The 22,309-nt window shown below is 39.8% G+C and overlaps 1 protein-coding gene across 1 annotated transcript in view; it reads right to left on the bottom strand.

Annotated features, from left to right (window-relative positions):
• ITGA9 (integrin subunit alpha 9) overlaps window positions 1-22,309 on the bottom strand; it is a 214,232-nt gene that overhangs the window by 159,722 nt on the left and 32,201 nt on the right. The window contains exons 10-15 of the mRNA XM_079301914.1: window positions 22,062-22,167; window positions 20,579-20,673; window positions 17,558-17,648; window positions 16,990-17,035; window positions 13,353-13,507; window positions 4,828-4,988 (exon numbers count right to left, since the gene is read on the bottom strand). Of these exons, the coding sequence (XP_079158040.1) occupies window positions 4,828-4,988; window positions 13,353-13,507; window positions 16,990-17,035; window positions 17,558-17,648; window positions 20,579-20,673; window positions 22,062-22,167 (654 nt within the window). The remainder of the gene's footprint in view (window positions 1-4,827; window positions 4,989-13,352; window positions 13,508-16,989; window positions 17,036-17,557; window positions 17,649-20,578; window positions 20,674-22,061; window positions 22,168-22,309) is intronic.

Here is a 22,309-nt window from a genome sequence, read left to right as displayed (position 1 = left end):
TAAAATAAAGTTACATAAAATAAGTAAAGGAACAAACTCAAAGGCATCAACTCTACTCTTAGCACTGAATCTCACCATAGTCATCACTCCTGGTAAAACTCCACAGCAGCTTTAGTTCTGCAGTGATGATAAACTTTCTACTACAGGCTGGAACAGTTCAGCATTCCCTTTGTCTGCCAAGTGGTCCAAACCCTGTGAAATTCTAGATAATCATGACCAAGTTTTCATTGTTGTTGCTGGAAAAGCAGTCTCTGCTTCAAGTGTTATCTCTATCCTGTAATACTACCAGACAGACCTTTATATAGAGATATTAATTCACAGGCAGACAACTCTCAGAGGAAAGCATATGATCAAAGTGACACCATCTCTACATCTCATGTGACTGAGATTCAAATGCTTTGTTAAACAATCTCTAGAAAAAAACCTAGAGTACTATGAATCAAAAAGAAAATACTTCAATACATGCAACCCCCTCAGATGAGATCAAACAGCTATAGAGGGAAAAACAAACATGACCACAGACCTTGACTGACATAGGTGAGCATCAGAGATTGTTTGTGCAAGGTCAGCAGTCTAGAATATCTTTAAAAGCAAGCGATGCATGGCAGACAAAGACCAGAAACATACCCATAAAAATGCAAATTTTTGGCTAGAGAACTCGGCAATGAATAAATCAGAATTGTGAAATTTCTGTTGAAAAGTCAAAGTTTTTTTCCAAACCTGTCTTTATGAACACTAGCTCTTCACTTACACACATATTATGCAAAGGCTGTTACTTCTCAGCCCCATCCTTCCCCTAAGCTATGTCTGGATCCATTAAGAATTAATATTATTACTTACATGAAACTACTTATAACAACCAAGAAAAAGATCTCTGGAAAATGTAATGCTGGGTCTAGTCTAATCATGTGCCAGCACTGCTGATGCTGTCTGCCACTATTGGAGCATCCACTCTGCACACAGACAACAGTGAGTGGTAGCAATAGGTAACCCAGCTGGCTTGCAGTGGGGTAGGAAACCAGATGGTGCTTCTTTAATAAATGCAGGAATTCTTACAGGGGCTTTCAACATGATCACCATTACACCTTTGTGATAAATCAAGGAAGATGTGTTCTGATCCTGCTTAAATCTGCAGGCACAATGTGCTTTGGTATCTCTGTAAAATTTTCATCCTATACACTGATAAATCTATCCTAAATATTAGGAGAGCCCACATAACCAGGAAACAACCAGGGCAGTTATCAGAAAAGAGAAACAATGTTTCCTCAGATCACAGCACCTCTTAAGCCCATTCAGTCTTCTGAACACCATCAAATGAGTGCAGTTGCCATGAGAAAATTCTACATTTCAGTTGCAGGCCCAGATATTAAGGAGACACTTCAAAAGCCTCCAGATCCATTTGGTTTTTTTAGTCTTATCTGATTCTATTCCCTTCTGCAAACTCTTCTTCTTTTCCTCTTAGTACCACATTCCATTTTCCCACTATTCCTTACACCAAAAAAAAAAACCAAATCCTTTTACAAAAGAAAGGGGGAAAAAAGCTAATCAGATTTAAACTTCGCATCCTTGTACTCCAGCAAAAACTGATGGACAGTTGTCACACAAAGTACTCATCTCTCTTAATAGTTTTATCACCACTGAAGGAGAGAACATCTTTGGTGGCAGCACCATCATCCCCAGGGAGCCGGAAGAAGAATGGTCCAGCAGTGAAGCAACTCCTCAGAGGCACAAGGGATCAGCCATGCATTGACAGGAGAAAGCCTGGGCTGCTCCTGAACCTCTCAACTAACAGCCATGTGCTACTCAATCAAACCTTCAAAACTTGTTTAAATTAATACAGTTTTGGAGATGCCCCTGAGGTTTTGTCTGTATTGGTTTTATTACCCATGTGTACTAAAGAAAGCTTCTTAACTAGTAATCATCAAAAAGGTTCCAGTAAGGATAGGAAATTTTAAAAGTATAAAAGAGTCATAAAACCATATCACTCCTCTATGACTCTATGACCACTACAAAACCAAATCTAATACATTTTGAAGACCCAAAGCATTTCCCTTTCATTCTCTGTTCACAACCAGAAAACCATGTTTTCTCATGAATTACCACAGCTCTAGCAACTTGAGATGTAATTTCATAGCCTGCCCTGTACAAGATCCCAGCTATATGTATCCTACAAACCTTCTGAGATCCACTTAGTCATACAGATAAGAGGAAATACAAACTTTAATAGTCAAATTCAGTAGCAGCAATAAGCAAAGTAGCTACTATCCTGAAAGGGAATCACAAAGAGGAAATGAGTCATGCTCAAATCATGGACACTTATCAATTGCAAAACAATTAAATGTCAGTTTATTTGTAGACTGCAACTCTTCTGGTGCACGGTTTTGCTGGAGTTTCTTGAGACCAAATCTATAAAAAACTGCAGGCAGCCTGTAGAGATCTATTTTTTCAATGGCTTTTCTCAGGCCTTCCATTTTGTGCCTCCAGAATACTAGAATTACATGTTGATAAGACAATATCATCCAGCAAGGCCTGGAATAGGCATCATTTAACTAACTTAACTCACAGAGTTCTGCTGTGCTCCATTTGGACTGGAAACCTAGTGTACCTAGCAGAGTTTGTCAAGTTAGCACATGAGGTCACACACAAATCCAAAGAGCTTCTCTGTCCTTCATTACAGGCAGCCCAGAACTGACATCCTTAAGCCACATAGACCCCTCTGTGACCAGTGACACAGATAAACAATAACAAAGAGCATGTATTAAAGATGCAACTACAAACAACTCAATTTGCCATGCAGGAAAATTCATCAGACATACAGTAAATAAAAGGAAAAAGGGCAGCCTAAGTGAAATATTTGCATATTTTAAGCCCACGTATTTTTAATCATCCATTCCATCACAAATATCTGCAATTAAGGAGAACTCCAGCTGGAGTTCGTGGAGGGATTTTTTTGTTTGTTTGTTCTTCAGGGAGTTTGTTTCACTAGCTACTACTTAAGGATAGCAGTGGTCCTGACCCCATTTCCACTCCTTCAGACTGTGCAGGGCTTTCTTTGATGCTTCTAATGTCCTGTAGTCTTGTGGATTACACCATCTTTTTCAGAAAAACTCTGCCATTATCTTCATCCACTACTTTGCATTCTCCTTTACAAGATTTCCTGCTATTCTTCCAACAGTGAAAAACAGCTGCTTACATAAAAAAACAGTAGCCTTGTTTGTTAAGCAGATATTTTGCTTTAAGTTCTTGGTACTTTCAAACATGTTTAAATATTACTCTTGCCTATAAAAATCCAATTTCCCAGGAATTTTCCAGAAGAATTATTTCTATCTTTGCCCAATTATTTCTATCTATCCCCAAAATTAGCTAGAAATGTCACAATAATTTAAAGGGTTTCTTAGGCATATGTAGCTCTTTAATGAATTCTGTGTAGTATCCAAAAACTACAAGAGCAAGTGTGAAAGATATCATTTTTGGGTTAAGATAGGCACGTGGCTCCTTTTGATCCAAACTCAATAAATTCTAACCAGAATAAATAATCAATTCTAATAAAGTCTAACCAGATGTGTTCATTGGAGAAAGACCAGGATTAGTAAATTCAGTGATACATTTTCTAAGTAAAGATAATCTTATAGGCCTAAATTTTCTTTAACAAGCTTTTCCACAACAGAAAGCAATGGTTGTTCCAGAAACAAAAAAAAATGTGGAAGATCTGTAGTTTCTTCACAGAGATCCACACAATTTAATAGGACAGCATTTCCTCCTTGGTGCACTTATTTATTTTATTTTCTCTCAACAACCATGCACAAAATGTCAATGGAGTCAAAGGATGAATTTTATTTCCCATTCCCACAGTTTTTAGGCACAAAAAAAAAAGCTTCCTGGAGAAGTTTATACATTGAGAAAAATCTGGATGTGCTGTATTCTCAAAACAAGACAGTGCCAAGTGTTATCCATCAAATTTAGGTCACACTCATCCATGGGAAGAAGTCCTTCAGTAAGGACTGGTAATAAAAGTTAGTGTTTGTAAGACTAATACGTGGTTTAAAAGATAATTGTCCTTCCTATGTAATTTTAAAATCCATTCTATACATTTTTAGCATAGAAGAATATTGTTGGGTTACTCTGAAAACAACAGCACCTGGGTGACATTTCTTCAACACCTGCCAAAGGAGGATAACTACAGTCCTAGCAAGCTCTAGATGAAGAGATTGTCACAGGAAAAACAGACCCTGTCTATATCTCAGTCTGGAAAGCACTGTCTGTATCCCTAGGACCATGAAGCATGTGAAATTAAGTTATCCCACTGCTATTTTCAAGCCCAGATTAGATCCACAGGGCTCTTCAAATCCAAGAGCCCAATTACTTCTCTCCAGGCCCCACATTATCCTGCCATTCCCATGCAGATTTGTGTGGTCAGACCGCAAACAAAACTAAACACTAAACCTGCTGTTCCTAATAAAACAAGATGTTGTCTCCTTGGGAATAATACCTGCAGCAACAAACCAAGGCAGGAGGAGAGAGACAGAGAGAGAGAGAGAGACAGAGACAGAGACAGAGAGAGAGAGACAGAGACAGAGAGAGACAGAGACAGGCAGAGAGACAAAGACAGACCTGTCTGATCAAACATTAAAAAATGGATTTTCCTGGCACCAGGTCTTGAAGGTGCTCAAACTGACAAATCATGCCATGCAAAAAGTTCTGAACTTCTACATATCAGGAAAGCAAACATATGAACCCAAAGCAGCAATACTTCGATTTGCTCAATAATTTTCTAAGAAGAGTGGAACACAATAAGGCCAAAGTAAGGAAGGACATGAATGAACTGACCTTGACATAGGCTAGGTAATGCTCGCACTTTTCCTGCAGGAATGACAGCTGTAACTTCTCTGTGATCTGCCCTGCTGCCTCTCCAGAAGTCACAAAATAAACTCTGGGTTGCTGGCTCTTTTCCTTCTTTGCCACATCAGCAGTCAAGTTATAATTCAAACCTGTTTTGAAAAGGAAGAAGAGGAAGAAGAAAACAAAGGATGTCAGTGAAAAATAGTTATTTTCCAGCCACCTATCAATGGATCCTGTTGCCTCCAGGGCATCTGTGCTTGAAGAAAGGTCAGCCCTTGAGGGCCCTCCATCAATCACTGAGTTCCCTGTGGCTACAGAAAACCAGATCAAATTACAAACATACTCCTGTGTTTCATGTCACTGTTATTCCCAAATATCCTTTCCCATAGGAAATTATGTGCAATACATCTAGATACATACACTTAATGGAAAAAAACAAAAAAAAACCCAAAAAAAACCCAAAAAAAAACCACCCCAAAAAACCTACCAAAAAAACCCAGAAGATGTTTAAATGGTGCTCCTGACAGAAAGAGTAAAAAAACCAACACAAACAACAGCAGCAACCTCAAACTCTGTTTTCCTTCTAAAACAGCACAAATCATGCAAATGTCAGCCAGGACATGGCACTTCCTGACAATCATTTTCTTTGATTTACAGTCATCTTAGCAATGAATCTCTTAACACTCATACCATATACTTCCCCCCACTACAATTATTTTGCTTCCAAAATGCAGCCTGGGGCAGTGGGGGTTGGGGAGATAACTGGCCAAATTTACCACTGCTGGTGATGTAAATTGTTCCTGCTCACTGCAGTAGGAGATCCTAAGGCAAGTTTTCACTAGCAAATTAACTCTTCAAGTAATGCCTTCAAATATTTGTCCAGCAACTTAAAGTGAGTTTTCCCTCTTTCTCCTGAGGATCTACCCACTCAACTTCACACAATGAAAATAAAACTCTGGCATGAATTCGATGAGATCAGAAGAATGTCTCAGTTCTTCTAATGACTACTCATTTTCCACAACTAAAGTTAAATGCCTAAAAGCTTTGATAATGACTCCCCCTGAGAAATTTTTGCTCATATATTCAAGATGGCTGCTACTCAGCAGATCAGGTGAACTATTCCAGCCAGTAAGAGATGCACCATGTAAATGGTAGCAGGCATTTTATAATGCATTTTCATCCTAAAGAGCATATATATATATACTTACTTATGATGCAAGAGTCATCCCATGGGTCTGAAAGCACCCCTCAAGCAGTGAGGAGTGAGAAGAGATTAAGATCAGGCCATGGTATCCCACAAGCTAAAAATTGTGAATCTCAGCTGGTTGTGCTCATGGATGAGTTGCACACTCTGAACCACTTGGAACATCCCTTCCTCACCCACTAAGACAATGACAAAGCACACAAACTGCAGAAGGCAAAAGGCTCATCAGGAACAAGCACATCTGTAAGTGCTTGCTAAACTACTAGCTGTAGTACTGATTTGCTGGGGGTAAGTGGGAGGCACCACATGGAAAAAATGAAGAACTAACTAAATAATTACAAAAAGCCATTGGAAAATGAATGTGTTTCTTTGCTGTCTCTGCCAGTAATTATGAGGAGAAAATGATTCATGAATTTTGCTTGAAAAGAAAATTCTTAAGTAATGAAAGCATTAAAAAAGTGCTAGTAAATGAGAATATATAGGACATTCACTCCATTCTCTTTCAAAAAGCTTTTTTGTCCCAGTACTTTCCACCTTGGTCAAATCCTCTCATGGTGTTGTCCCTAGATCTAAGAAGGGAGCAATCCACACTGCTCCATGCATTGAACAACAGATCCCTGCAGCACATTTGCTTCTGAGGCATTCTGAGTGTGGCCCTGACTCATGCCTGCCTCCAAACAGACTGGAAAAATGAGACAGAAAGAATACCCCTGCACCAAACCATAGCTGCATATAGGTTAGAAAATGAGAATCTTCTTTTGAAAAGCTTTTGATTAGGCATGTTTCTTCAGCCCTAGGAACATGCTTAAACAGTGAAAATATTAAACAACCTTTATCCTACACTAAATCTTGCCAGTCCTTCAGGCAACAGTATTAGGGACATGAGGACTGCCCTAGACATGGATCAACTATCACATGCTATGTACATCTGAAATGAAGAGTACAGGAGAAAATTTGGAGCAATTTTTAACATATCTATCTGCTTAACTCTAGTCAAATGAGTTACATCTCATACTAGCGCTATTACTATAATTATTATTGAAGAGGAAATTATCTAGACTGTTGTCAGAGACTAAAATAGTTCATGCCTCAAACACTGATATAAAATTTTGCTTATTATAGCAAAACTGTGTAGAGGAAACATTGAAGCCCATCCCTCCCTAAAGATGCTTTTCAGGGTGACCATCATGACCAAGAAGACCAGCTGGAAAGGATCAACAGAACATGACTGGGATAGGATCCACAGATGGTGATATTTTCTTTATGCTATCTGTCACTCTATCTCTGTTCTCTCACCTATTTTCTATTTCTTTCTTTGTTTCCCTCTCTCTCTCATGTTTACTATCAACTAAAATCCACACCATTGACTTTGGCATATGGTTTGCACCAATTATTTGGGCAGAGGCATTTCTAATAGCATTAATAACTGGATCTGGACATTTAATCAGCATAGTCAGCAGAATTAACATTCTCTGATCCAAAGTGCCTTTCACAATAGTATTGTCTCCTCTCACAAAACTATTTCATATACTTCCTTCTGTAGTAAATCTTAGAAATCTAAACACTACTTCTTGTAAGAAGCTTGAGGATCGTTAGGATTCCTTCTTTAGGAATTCTTAGCTCTTGGACCAACTTCATTTGAGGGGTTGTGGAGCCATGGTTTTTTCTGCAGGCTCAGAAATTTGAATTAATCTTTCTCTGAGGGAATTGTGGAAATTTCGGTAAGTGGATTTTTGGGAGTTTAGTTCCCTTGTCTCCATGAGGTTTTGTGCAGAGCCAAAAGCTCCTGATTGGTGGGGACTGATGGCCTTGCACTTTTTGTGTGTTTTGTTTTGAAAGCCAGAATTGCTGAGTTCCAGTCCTTGAAGCCAATTTTGCAGCTCCTATCTCATGGGGAATGCCCTCCCACCAGTCTGTGGTTTGTTGTGGAGAACTAGAACTCAAAGGTTCTAATCCTGGGGCCAATCCTGTAGCTGCTGACTTGTGGGAATGTTCTTGTTCCTATGCAGGCTTAGGTAATTACCATGCAGCTTCCTCTGTGGGGGTTGTAGGAAAACTTTAGGGGAAAATGTTTTGCTGTCCTTCCTTAGTTAATTTGTTAGTCACCTCTCTAGTCCTGGGGTGAACATAGCGAGAGAAAAAAAAAAAATGGGATAGGGAGCAATTCGTTACTGAAAAGGCAATGGGTTATTAACAAAAGGTTTTAGGCAGTGGCATTGCTTGCTGCCAAATTTGATCATGGAAAAAGGAAAACAACTTGAATAAAAGGAGCAAACTCATAAGACTGACTGCTCCCAGGTGAAAAGCAGAAGCCTACCAAAACCACAAAAAAAAAAAAAAAAAAAAGCAACTCAAATGCCAAAACCACTTCCTAATTCACAGATTGCAATTAAAGCAGTTTCACTTCCTCCACTGAATGTGAAATTGGTTGGAGGAGACCTCACTGAAAAACTGTGGGAAACAAGAGAAGTGGTGGAACAAGCACTCCATAGAATAAAAGCTTCATCTAAAAAAGTTAATGCAATTAGCAACTTTTTTCATTCTGGCTTACTGTGCCAGTGAAGTTTATTTATTTCCTTTTTTTCTAGGAATGTCAAACATTCCTATATTCAAAATAAGGAAAACAGTTTGGGAGCAGAGAAACTGCAAGCAGCACATTCAGTTCCCTTTTATAGGAATCTACCAACACATGAGATGGAGCTGCATGAAAACCAATGAAATTTATACATGTCACAATAATTGCTTGCATTTTCAGTTTGTGAATGTTTGTAATTTGCTTGTGTTTTCATTTTAAGAGGCTTGCTGGGAGATCAAATATTAGCCAAAGTAAACTCAAATGAGTTTGATTTTTGTCTAACTTGTTCTGTTTTTACTGAAAATTGATGTGGCAAAAGGTCTAATGATTCTATAATTTGTCGCAACCAATTTTATCCTGAGAGTCGGTATAAATATTTATACATATTTGAAATCATGCAAATATGTACTCACCTCCCAGTTATGCCTCAGAGAGCTTTAAAAGTATTAGGATTTGGCTAAATTTTTCTAATTTACTAACTAGAGAATTAAATAATCTTAACAAAACACCATTAAGAAATTATTGAATCCTGCTCCCTAAACCTGGAGGGATAGCCATGGACTGCAAAAGGGACATGAATAAAATACAGAAAGGACTTCTATGTGTGTTAAATTTCCTGCCCTATGTCCAATGAGAGTATTTTAACTTTGCCTCACTTCTTCTATTTATACTAATCAGTGGAGTGACTGTAGCACATTCTGCAATACATATGCTTCTCAGTGTGAGTGTAGAATGTGATGAGGGCAATATACTCACTGAAATTCAAAAGAAAAAGAACTACTTGGGATAATACACCTAACTTTGAAAGGGAATTAATTTCATTTCCAATCCCTCCAATAATAAATCCAGTTTCTATTTTGTGTTAAGATTAAATTACAACTGCTTCCTGGAAAACAGAGCATAGCTCTGATGAAAAAAATACAAGAACATTTTGTATCATAAAAACTGGCTTCCATAATACACAGAATTATCTGGTGGACTAAGAATATTGCATATAAAATTCTTCCATGTGAATGCAGTCAAGAAGAAAACACACATCCTCAACAAATCCATTAATTTTTATTCCAAGGTGCAAAGTTAATCAATTATACTACAAGAGCTGGGAATCCTCTCAAAGCATGGCTGGCTGACACATGTTAATACATGTATCTGTTGAGGATACTCCTCTATAGAACTTAAAAATGAAGACCCGCTCTATAATTTTATAACTAATTTCAAAATATATTGAACCAACACCTAAGAGATACAATGTTGTATCTCAAATCCCTCACACCCACTGCCCATTAAAAAACACAAATTCTTTGGATTCACGGGGTTGGGGCACTGACTAATGAGAATTGGGTTGAGAATTATTGTGTGCTGTATAATTACTCATGCTATAGCTTCTGCTGGTTCTATCTTTTTTCCTATTATTTTTCTTCATCCTCTCCATGGACAACCCATAAACTGAGGAAGATTGCTAGGAAAGAGATATTTATTACAATGCTTGAGTCACAGGGTGGATGTCAGACTGGAATAGTTCATGCCTCAAACACTGATATGAAATTTTGCTCATTACAGTAGAACTGTATAGAGGAGCCAGTGAAGCCCAACCCTCCCTAAAAATGATTTTCAGGGGGACCATCACCACCAAGGAGATCAACTGGAGGAGATCAACAGAACATCATGGGATCTACAGAAAGGCGCATTTTCTTTACTCTGTGTCTGTCACTTTCTCTCTGTTCCTCCTGCCTATTTTCTATTTCTTTTTTTTCTGTCTTTCATATTTACCATCAAATAAAATCCATACAATTGACTTTGGCATATGGTCTCATTTGCACCTAAATTTAGGCAGAGGCATTTCTAATAATTTTAAAAACCAGCCTCGACAACTGTGACCACAATTTTATTTCCATTCTCCCCCAGGGATGAATGCAGAGGCAGCACCTGATGCACAGATGCCAGCAGCCTTGCTCTTGTCCTGGTCACACAGAAGTACACAGCCTGGGCAGGCTGAAACCTTTTCTTCCAAGGTAAGTAAGCCATTCCTTTAATCTGCCTTTCCTGGTGATCCAGAGACCCCAGGGGAGACAAAGCAATGGCCCCTCAGGTGAGGGGGCAGCAGTCTAAGTGAGATTGTGAGATGACAGAGTGGAAACTTTAAATGCTGTACATCTCCTATGTCCAAAACATACTGGAGGCTGTCAGCAGGCACACCACTAGGTGTTCAGCTCTCCAGCAAGCACTGGGGCAGAGTGAAGGGTCAGACAGAGTGTGGCACAAAGTGCAGAGCACATTTCACTTGGTCACAGGTCTTTGTTCAGACAAAAACATTTCAGCAACAAACTCATACTTCTGAAAACTATAGTCTGCAAGAAACAACTTAGTGGAAATTGTGCAGTCATTTGCAGTATCAAGCAGTATCCATAAACACAGATTCTCAGATACTACCAGTAGAAGGAGAAGAAAAAAAAAGTAGGTTTACGTGCAAGTGTGAGGCAGGGCTAAATGAAGATGACATTTCTTCCCATTCTTGTTAGCAAAATAATCACACATCCAAATAAGTATTGAAGACACACATTTGCCACAGGAGAATGCTGTGTGCATGTTCAGCTTGATTGTCTGAACATTATGTAATAGATGGCCAATTCTAGGTGCCCAAAAGCAGGAGAAATGCTCTACTGTACACCAGTAAGCAGCAATCCTGAGAACCCATGCTGGCAAACCCTAGGGGAGTGCCACTCTAGATAAGCCTCTTGCAGTCTGATTTAACAAAATGCACTCAGATATCTGAGGGTGAGATAATCCCAACACTTTTAGTCACAAAATTCTGGCATAGCATTTTAATCCCTCCATAAGCCTTTCAAAGTCTGAACTGCCTAACAATGCATTAGCAGGGATATTCTAAGGGTTTTTTCCCCTACCTTTAACCATGGAGGAAAGGAACCACTACAATATTACCATTAACTTCCATAATTTGTTAATTGATATTCTTCAACTGCAACATAATTAAAATGGTCTGGCTGCTAGAGTACTAACTAAGAGCTTATTTGAGATATTTTTGCCAAATCATATCCTGAGGGGTTTTATACAGTCAGATAGTTCTGGCTGTAACATTTTCAAGAAAAATCACTTTGTTAGAAGTATTGTAAGAAAGGGCAATAATTGAAGTTTATAATAACCTACTTAATAATTTAAAAGTTCCTTGTAACACAATGGATGTTGGTCACCAAAGAAGATGTATATGTGCTTTTACCCAGTAAATCATGAGAAGTGCAGTTTGAATGACAACACAGGGGAATTCAACCAGCTCTTACAAGACATGATGAACAGGAAGACAGTTCTTTGTAAACAAGGGAAACAAATATTTAGATTGGAAAAAAGGCAGTGTACTTCTTAGCCACTGTCCTAAGATATGAAATTAAAGCAAAGGAAACATTTTAAATAGTACTCCAGGAATATAAGAACACCTAGACAGTCAGAAAACCTATTTGTACTTTTTGAGAGAGGAATTAATACCTCAGGAGCCCTCAGAAATGCATTTTCTTAATGACAGAGTAGTGGCTATTAAAAAAATACTCTATCAAAGCATGTATTTGTCTAGTTAAGAGTCATCCTTTGCAGGGAAGGAAAACATTAGCATTTAGAGGAAGCAAAAATCAAAACTGAAGTCTCAGTCACACCAATATGTTAGAATACAGAGGAATCTTAAATACAGTAACTCCGTTGTTTTGAGCTGTTCAGGTGACAGTGACTAGCTGCTTGTAGGTCTCACTTCATGTGAATGCAAGAAGTAGCAAGAAGCCTTTTCCTTTCCTGACTTAATTAAAAACAGAATACTGCAGAGCAGGCTCAGGTGAGGATACTCAGATACAACTCATCCTTCTTAACTAGCTGCTCAGAGAGCTTAGGGCACAGAGCAGGAAGAGGCAGTGCTTCCCCCAGCTCCTCACCAGACTCACTGTCAAGACACAGCATGCTGTGAGGGTGAGGCATCTTCCCTGAACAGCACAGTCTGCATTTCCTAAAGCATGGCAAAAGTGAAACATCATGAAAAACTTTAACCCAGACCTTAAATATTTAGAAATGCTGCGTCTGTCCCATACCACATCATAAAACAGCTAAGATTTGTAAGCATTGGGACGTAAAAGTAGCATTTTAATAGAGCCAAGATGTAAGGGCAATTACCTGTTACACAATTCCATTCACCTGAGAAACTCTAAGTGTTTTACACAGACTAACCAATATCTTCCAGAAGATACTCTTGCAATCAGTAAAATACTGGACTATTGATAATTGTTTTACAAACACGTAAACTGATGGACAGAAAAGGATTTTCTCATGTCTGTTTGAAGAGCTCCTTGCAGACTTTCAAACACTATTAATCAAGGGCAAATCATAGCTGTTCTCTAATAACATTGATAGAGGATATGGACACAGGTATGTAATATCAAAAGGTAGACAGAGAATATGAACTCAGAAGGTTGTGTTCTCTATCCTTGCAGTAAACCCAAGCAGACATTTCCCTCATTTCACTAAGGAAGAATCTGCCTCAGTATTATGTCAGCCTCATCAGAAGGTAAAAACACACCCAAGAAAGTTGTCAAGCCTTCAGTCTTCTGGGACTGTATTGCCCATATTCATCTTGAAACTACCAATTTCACACAAAAGCTCTGTCACCAAGCACAAAGAGAGACCCCACCACCATGTCAGCCTGTTACTGTGCTCCTGTCTGGGGCTGGCACAGGTCCTTACCTATTTCTCCAGGAACATGCTTGCCACTGAAACGAAAGCATGCTGTGACATTGAGGCAGTTCACTGGCTGCAAACCATCATGGCACTGAGGAGCTGTGATATTGATAGATATGGGCAGGAAAATGGTGACATCCATGGTAATGACAGGCCTGGATCTGGAGATCAACAGAGAAGTAGAATTGAGTGACCATTCAAAGGGAAATTCTCCACAAAAGGAAAAGAAAGCAAATTTGGTAAACTGCACAATTTCAAGCAGACAGGAAAAATAAGAGAGCACATTTGAATTGTAAAATAAATTAACATTTTACCTAGCTGGCAAAAGCTACTAGCATTTAAGTGAAAGTGGTAATATCAGCTTGAAGTTTAGTGCTCAGATACAGACTACAGGCAGGCAGCTGGGGAAACTGATAATATGGAATTACAATAATCATCTCCAGCAAAGGTTGCATAAAGCCTTCCTGAATAACTACAGAGGACAACAAATTACAAGAACAGCAAACAAGAATGAGAAGTTCATGCAAATGAGACTGGTTGCTAATCAACTTGCATGAACAGGGACAGGCAGGGAGAGACTGTGGGTTTCCACAGAGTGGTCTACAGAAAAATTTGTGATCTCAAAGTCAAGGAGAGAACACAGAGGTCCTCCACAGGAGATGGAGTCATAGAAAATTTTTCTGACAGTATAAAAGGGACAACAGACACCACATCCATGTTTTGTGGAGGATTAAATGTTTGGCTAATTCCTTCCTGGCAAGTGACAAGGACTGAATACTTTTATTATGCTGCTGAACTGTGTTTCAGGAGTTTTCCAGTGCACTATGAACAAAAGCTTTCTACTCTAATAACTCCAGCACCAGGTCATGACTACCAGTACTCCTGGTTGAGGGAGACTCCAGCCAGAATCACAGAGCAGGCTGAGTGATCAAGGCACAGGTGTCTTGCTAAGGAAACTTCCCTGTCTCACCATGCAGGAGGCACTCAGTCATGCTCCCACGACCAGAGATTTAACTGCTGGCACCAAAGCTCATTTGCAGTGTGGCTCCAGCGAGCTGACAGTGCCCCCCTTGACTTCCTGCACACACCATATGGCCAGACCATATTTCCCACAGTTTCGTAAAGCCTTTTACTCATAGGGCAGTAACATGCAAACAGCTCGGGGTGGTGCCTCCAAGGAGGGACCCCAAACAAGGGACCCCATGAGCTTTTATACCCTCAAAGTCCAAGCACACAAAAGTCTCTGCTTTGTCTCCTGAGGCTCCTGCTGTGTCTCTGTGCCCCTAAGTGTCCTCTTGCTTTGGGCTCCTGCCACAGAGCTCAAGGTGCAGGTCACACACCAAGCTACCTGCACTGAAACTCAACAGTTTCCTTTTCCATACAACACAGAAGCCCCAGCACCTTGACTGGGAAAAGCAGTCCTGAAACTCAGGCACTCCTGAGCCATCTCCAGTGCAGGACTTGAGCCCAAAAATTATGAGTGTTATTCTTCCTGCTTTCAATGCTGTACATGTTCAAAATGAACACATTCTTCCAAAATCAACTACAGTAATAAAAAAAAAAAAAAAATGTGCAGCAACTAGCAAATTCATTCTGAGATAGTCCCAGCAGTCATGCAAGGCCAGAACCTGTAAACCACTTTAGGACTCACTCCACAAGCCACTTAAATTTAGAGGCAGGAGAGGGGGAGAAGAGAGCAGGAGTTGTGGTTATGCCAAATTTATATGAACTGGAACAAGATTCACATCAATCTCTGATACAGCCACTCAGACTCTTGTACCACAGCCTGAAATAACAGTGCAAGTTCCCACTTTCAGATGGAGGATAAAAATAAATGCTAGCCTTAGAAATATATACAGTAGTGGGAAGGGAGGAGAAAAAAAATCAGTGTCCTAGCATCATTTCACACCTCACTCTTTCTGAATACTTAAGGAAACATAAAAGAATAAATGTTATAACTGATCTAGAAAAATATTTCTCCTTTTAAAAAGTACTTCTCCAGCTATCATGCACTGTGCAATTTTTCCTTAATGTTATGTCATTTGCTTATTCACTGGGGAAAAACACAATGTATCTGTCAAAGGGCCATACACACACGATCAACAGATCAATGCATCTGTCCCTAGTCAAGAAAGGCTTCCACCAAAGGCACAAAATATCACTTGGCAAAGCATTTGTTGGTTTTGGTTAAAGGACTTCACAAAAGTGGGAAGGGTGAAGGGATGCATGGGGGAGAAAAATTTTCTCTCTTTTATCCTAACAGCAAGAGGGACACACTTTAAACTGACAGTAGCAGCAATTAATCAAGCTGCTCACAAATGCACTAATGCATTAATGCACTAATTTCCTCTGAAATGCACAAGCATAACTGAACACATGAACAGAGGTCATGATGCTGTTGTGATGTATGTGGTTTAATCACAGTAAGTAATTTCAGTTTGTCTTCCCTTCTCTGCAAGTAACATCAAGGTAGGTAAAAATCCAGTTTTCTTTCCAGCAGCTTCAGAGCCATGAGACTGCAAATTCCCATCTGGGGTATGGCATTACCTTTTCACAGAATCTGTTATTAGTGTTCTCTGCATATATGATGAAGAAACAGAAAACTCTTCAAAAGCCTTGACCACCTGCCATGCTGATCATCAAGAGTATTTCTTCCCTCCCTCTCCTTCTTCTTTTTCTTCAGTGCAATGGATTCAAATGGAAACAGAGCCAAACTTCTCCTGCCTTGAGCAGGAAGAAGACTGGCACATCTGTTCTGCAGTGCCAGCACTTGTATTACCAGGGTCACCCCATCCCTGTATCTTCCATTAAGATGCAGGGGTCCCTAAAGATATCTAAGTATTGAAAGGATTTTTTATTGAATATTAACAAGTGGAACAAAGGAGCTACTCACAACTTTCCACTTTGTTACCCAGGTCACTTGCACTCTAACTCTCCACCTGAGTAATTTGGTGAACCAAGCTGTCCCAGTTCTATAAGATGGAACAAGCAACTACTTAACTCAAACTTGGAACAGCAGCCCAGCTCCTGTGTGCACTGCAAACATATCCATATTTAATTTCCCCATAGACTTTTGTGTCACTCTGCATCTCGTTATAAAATTATATATATGCCAAACTGTGTGTATATATATATATATGCATATATAATGTGCATATGTTATATCTATGTAGTATTTTATATATATATATATATATATATATATATATATATATATATATATATATGTAGTTTATTTATATTGCAGATATATCTGCAAAACTACATCCCAGCATGCTACACAGCTCATTTTTTGCTCAACTGCATTCCCTTTAATCACAATTGATTTACTTTAGGTAAACATAAGAATAAAGAAAAAGCCTTGTCACAAGTCAGGAGCAACTTTTCTAAAGAGGCACTGAGATACAACACATCTCCTTTTGGCTCTAACCCTTTCCCTTCATAGACCAGGTATTATCCTGGTATTATCAGTCCCCACTATTCTATTTAAATTAGGCTGCATTCTTTGATGCCATTCATGCCTAAGTTTTTGCTTAAAAAGTAATCCAGCTTGCTTCTTCTGGCCACAGTAAACTAGGGAGGAAAATGTAAGATACAAACAGAAAACAGAGGAAGACAACAGTGAATGAAAAAGATATCTCACCTAAGAAGTACCACATTGTCTGACAGGAAGGCTCCAACAGTCATATCTGAAATGTTTGTAACATTGAGGCAGTTACAAAAGAGGCATAAAATTCAGTTCTCTCAAATCTCTTGCTAAATCATAGAACATGAATAAAAAAAAGCATTTTCTGACTTAGCCAGTTTGTCCCTTCTAATGTCATTGTGTCATAAGTCTTGCAACTGAAGGATTAGTTCTGTGATGTTCACTTCTGCTTCCTTGTTTGATTTTTATTAGTACTATTATATTACTGTATACTTTTTGGGTCATTTTAAGATTGCCGTCCTGACACAGCAGCTTCCCAGAAACTTAAAACATTGGCCAGATACTGAACCCTCAATTATTGTGACTGTCCAAATACTTGAATTAGGCAATCACCTAAAATTTTTATCAGGAGTTTTGAGTGGCAGAGGGGAAATGGAAAAAGCAGCTCAGTTCCACTGACCACCTGCAATGGCAGGAACCAGCAGCCTGACAACAACCAACTCTGCTGTTTTCTCAGCCTGCTGCTGTGTTTTCCTGATGCTCTCTGTCAGAGCAGCCAACATACCTGGATAACCATTGCTATCCATATCAACTCCCCCTGATATGGACTGGCCAAACATTCGCAGCTTTGGGTTTATTGTTTGCCCAGACAGCTTCTGCAGTAGAAAACACACAAGTCAAATTAGTCATTAACACAAAAAAACCCTCTAAAATAAACCCTTACAAAACATCCCAAAAACATGCAGGCATGATTTTCATGGCCACTGGGTCTCTCCAGTGGGCTGGAAGTGCTGCACACCTGCTGCTTGCACTTCCCCCACAGCCCTAACAGGAAGGCTGTCCACTGCCCTCTGCTCCCAGCTGGTAGGACACCAGTGCTGACTTGGACTAAAAACCCACACCTGCATTACAGGTCCTGCAGACCCAAGCAAAATGAGGAACACATCAAACAGATTTCTGCACGAGGAAAAAATATAACTGCACCCAGGAGATTTTATTCCCTTAATTTCTGCGAATAAAAGTTTTAAGAAGCATCTTAACAATATTAACGATTAGTTAAAATAGAAAATCACACACAACCATTTCTTTTCCCCAAGTTTGCCAGCATACCCAAAGTCAAAATTATTCTTATCTCACTTGGAAATTCTCATTTCCAGCATCTATTACAAAATATTTTCTGTCAGTTTGGAAGCTGTATTTCATTTCTGCCTCCCCAACACAAAGATTAACTAACTTCTAACATAGCTTCTTTCTTTTTTAAAATACTAATACAAAACTTTCTCTAAATTATTTGCACTGTAAATGCCTTTTTCTGAAGCAAATTATCATATCAAAACCTCTTTTTCTAGGAAGGCAATCAGAAGTTTTCCCAGCTTTCAATCATTCTGCTGGGCCATCAATGCAAACCTGAACTCAAATCAACTTCTGACAGTAAAAGTTACAGACAGAGGAAACCATAAAGTAATTTTAAGTCTGTTGGAGGTGCTTCACTCTTTGTGACATGTGACCAACTTTTCCTGGCCCTCCCATGAAAAAATGTAATATTGGACAAAAGATCAGGGAAGAAATTTATGAAAAAAAAAGACTAGTTGAAGGTAAGCAAAATATCCCAACTGTTAGCTTAAAGGGAAAACAGTTCTCCTCTGGGTACAGATCTCTTTTTCTACTCTTAGGCAGGTAAGTTTAATGCAATTGGAAATGAGTTCCAATTCCCACATTACACTCTCATTTCATTTTTGGAGATCCCAGTTAGGGTGGCAAATCCCACCTGCAAACACCTAAGAGACATCTGTGGGTTCTTTCAGCCTGCAAGACAGAAGAATAATGCTGCTTTTAAGTACCATAAATGAAAATAGCAGGACACAAAGCCAGGTCAGGAGCTTCTGCTAATAGCCTCCACTGAAGCTGCTGAAGGGACAGAGAACAACACTTACCAGCACTTTAATTGATGAAAGCAGGAGGAGGGAGGAAGAAGAGCTAACAAAATGAAAAGGGTGAAAATATACACTCTGCTAGACCCTCCCCCCACTCCACCTCTCACAGCTTATTTCAGAGAGGAAATCCACAGCACTAATATAGTAATAAGATAGAGAAAATGTGTTCCACCTCCAGGCTCAAATCCAGAGCAGACAGGTCAAGAGCTGAAGGTGCTTCACAGTTCTGGTTGCACAGGACTTGAACCAGCAGTGTGTCTAGTGCCTGCACCAGGCACTGGGAAATGGCACAGGGACAAATCCTGTCAGGGGTGCCCCCTTGGCTGCCTCAGGACATGGGACAATGATAGCAATGTTTATCAAGGATCAAGAACCACATGCCCTGCCACACTCTTGAGCTGGGTGCTTTCCCACTGACCAAATGGAGAGACATGAGCTGTATTTGCTGGCCTTGCTCCAATAGGGAGGGAGAGATCACAGACAGGATGCCTTCCTTCCCACCCTGCTAATCTGTCCTTCTTAATAATGTAAAATTTTCCCATGAATGACCAAAAAAAAAAAAAAAACCCACCCAAAGTAAAAAAAATAAATCAAACCAAGCCAAAATACAAACTTAAAAAAAAAAAAAAATCCAATCCTTTTCAGCAAGAGCTGGAAAGCTCTGGGGTTTTCAGAGAAGAACCTCCCAACCAGTGGCTCTTGGCAAATATCAGGCAGAATCTTCCACAGGCCACACATTATGAATACTTCTAAAACACACTAAAGAGTCACTTAACTTCCTTTTTTCTCAAAAGCAGGGCAAGCCATTTACATGGTAAAGGAAGAAGGGCTGAACTTTTATAGTCTGTTGAAAGAGTTGCCAATATAACCACTGAACTCTTTAATTCTGTGTAAACTGATTTACTATGAAGGATCCCACCCAGCAACAAAACAAAACAACCAGAACTTCAAACACACAGAGGGAGGGAAGAGACAGGCTTTCAGAACAATGAAATGTGCTAGACAGAGACTATGAGACACATGTTGGGCAGCAGGAGCATAAATTTCTTCTCTACTGCCTGGCTACAGCAGCTAAACTGCACTGTGTCCTCTCTGCACAAGATATCATACATATCCCTAAGAAGGTTTTATTTCATAATAAGTGGGTAAGGGAGTGGCACCTAAGAATGGCATTCTGACAGATTGTCAGAGTGCAAGAAGGCCAGCAAGGTGGGTAAAGAGGCACAAAAAAAAACCGAGTAACTCTTCATTCTCACAAAATCTGCCTCTACAGAAATAAAGTGCAACCTCCCAACTTCCCACTGGCCTCTCCACAATTTCCATGCTCAACCTTTCCGGGTTTTCATTTCTCCTCTGCATTAGCAATATCTCTAAAATCTAACACTCAACTTTAAAGGCTCCACTTGCTTCAAGAAGATGTAGCTGACAGCTCTAACAGAAGACAGTAAAAAATACCTCCTGACTAACATAATTTTGCCTTTCAGCATAGATACAGACAAATTTTGGGAAAAGCCATCTTCAAACCAGGACTGAGAAAAGGATGTAGAGCTATGAGAAGGTTACCTATTAAGGGACGCTTAAACATGATTTATTTCTGCAAATCCTGGGAAAGTGACTTCCAGACAGGGATCATAAAGAATAGTGCCACATACCATAGAGTACTGAGGTACAATACCACTGGCATCCCCATGGTAAATGTACACTGCTCCTATGTAGTTATCCTCCTTAGGTGCTCCAATGGCCACATCTGTAAAACAGTGCACATTTCACAATCCATGCCATTAATCCAACTTTTCCCTAATTTCAGGATGCAGCTATCCATAGGAAAACAGCTCCCCATGACAAAGATGATCATAGCTTATATGAACCTGGGTAGAAGGAACCTGTTTGATTTAATTAAGAGCTCATATTAAGATAAACTTTAAAAATACACAAACACATCTGAATTTGTACACATATCTATGTTTCACAGAATCAGATGCTGTGCCTAATTAGAAACATGTTCTTTTTCAAAAATCTGTTTATAAATGAGCAGCCATACTCAAAAAAAAAGTGAATTTAGAATGTTTTCATAACCAAATCTTCAAACCATGAGAACACCAGCTTTGTGAACCAATACAAGACTGGTGAAACATTTACTGTTGCAGTACCTTAAGGCTAGGTATATTAAATGGATAGGCAAGAATTAAAACACGACTGCCGAGAGTGAATTTTCAAATTACAATTGATGCAATTTAACTGCAAACTCCTACAGGAAGCATGGGACCCCACCTTCCATTCTCCTCTCCTGCTTGGATGTAGTGACTATGCTGTCTGCTAATATTAAGCTTTTCACAATTGCTTCATACCCACAGACTGATCCAGCTCTCTCTGCAGTCTCACCATCACCATGATTGACTATAAATATTAGCAAGAACACACAAGCACATGTCACAGTGCAGAGGAAGAAAATGTTCATGATTTGTGAGGGCAACCTGAAACAAGGCTGGGTTAGGCTTAATGGGATACTGTGACCTGAAAGGCCTGGAGGAAATAAATTCAGGCACACACTAAGTTGGCCTTTGTTTACAAGTCCTTAATCTGCACTTCTAGGGCAGAAAAGGAACATCAGTTTTTTGTTCTCACAGCATGGGGTCTCACACTGAGCATTCTGAGAGTGGAGCAGGGGGAGAACAAAGCAAAAGAGAGAAATTAATAGACTGTGTGCTATCAGGAGTGAGAAGCTACTTCTAAATGATACTTCTTGATAAGAAATGATTATGTCAACAAATCCAGAAAGGCTGGGAAACATAGGGAAATGGGTAAGAAGGAAGGAGTCAGACATAGGTTTCTGTTTAGTTCAGGGTAAGGGTATCTAAAGCCTTTTATAAGCCACACAGGAAAGAAGAAAATACAGCAGCAAGGAAAGCAAAGCAGTGTTAATGTGACCTGCACAGACACAAACTAAGCCAATATGAGGGACAGTCAGCTACAAAATGCTTCAGCACACAAATTCTGCACAAGCAGATTTATCCCTAGGCTGCACCCAGGAGCTAGTCAGGTCTGGGTAAGCAATGCCTGACATGCAGGACTGACCAGCATTGTCAGCAGCACTGCTCACCCCGCTGCAGAAATGGCCACGGGAGCTGCACTGACCTGGGAATCCGTCGTCATCGATGTCACCAAGGGCGGCCATGCTCTCCCCAAAGTGCGCGTTGTAGGCGCTGTCCCCGCCCAGGGAGAGCTGCTCCTCCAGCACTCCCTGGCAGGCAAGAAACAAAACAGGGTCAGGGACACGGTGCAAGCCCTGCAGGAGGTGACCCTAGCACATGGAAGCTGCCCATGTGCTGTGGGCATCACCTGGGGCAGAGCTGCAGCTGCCTCTTCTCCCATTGCAGTCAGAT

Source organism: Erithacus rubecula, assembly GCF_903797595.1.
Source record: "Erithacus rubecula genome assembly, chromosome: 3".
Taxonomy (NCBI): Eukaryota; Metazoa; Chordata; class Aves; order Passeriformes; family Muscicapidae; genus Erithacus; species Erithacus rubecula.
Note: the sequence above shows the minus strand (reverse complement) of the source record. Positions and strands in the feature narration are given on the sequence as shown.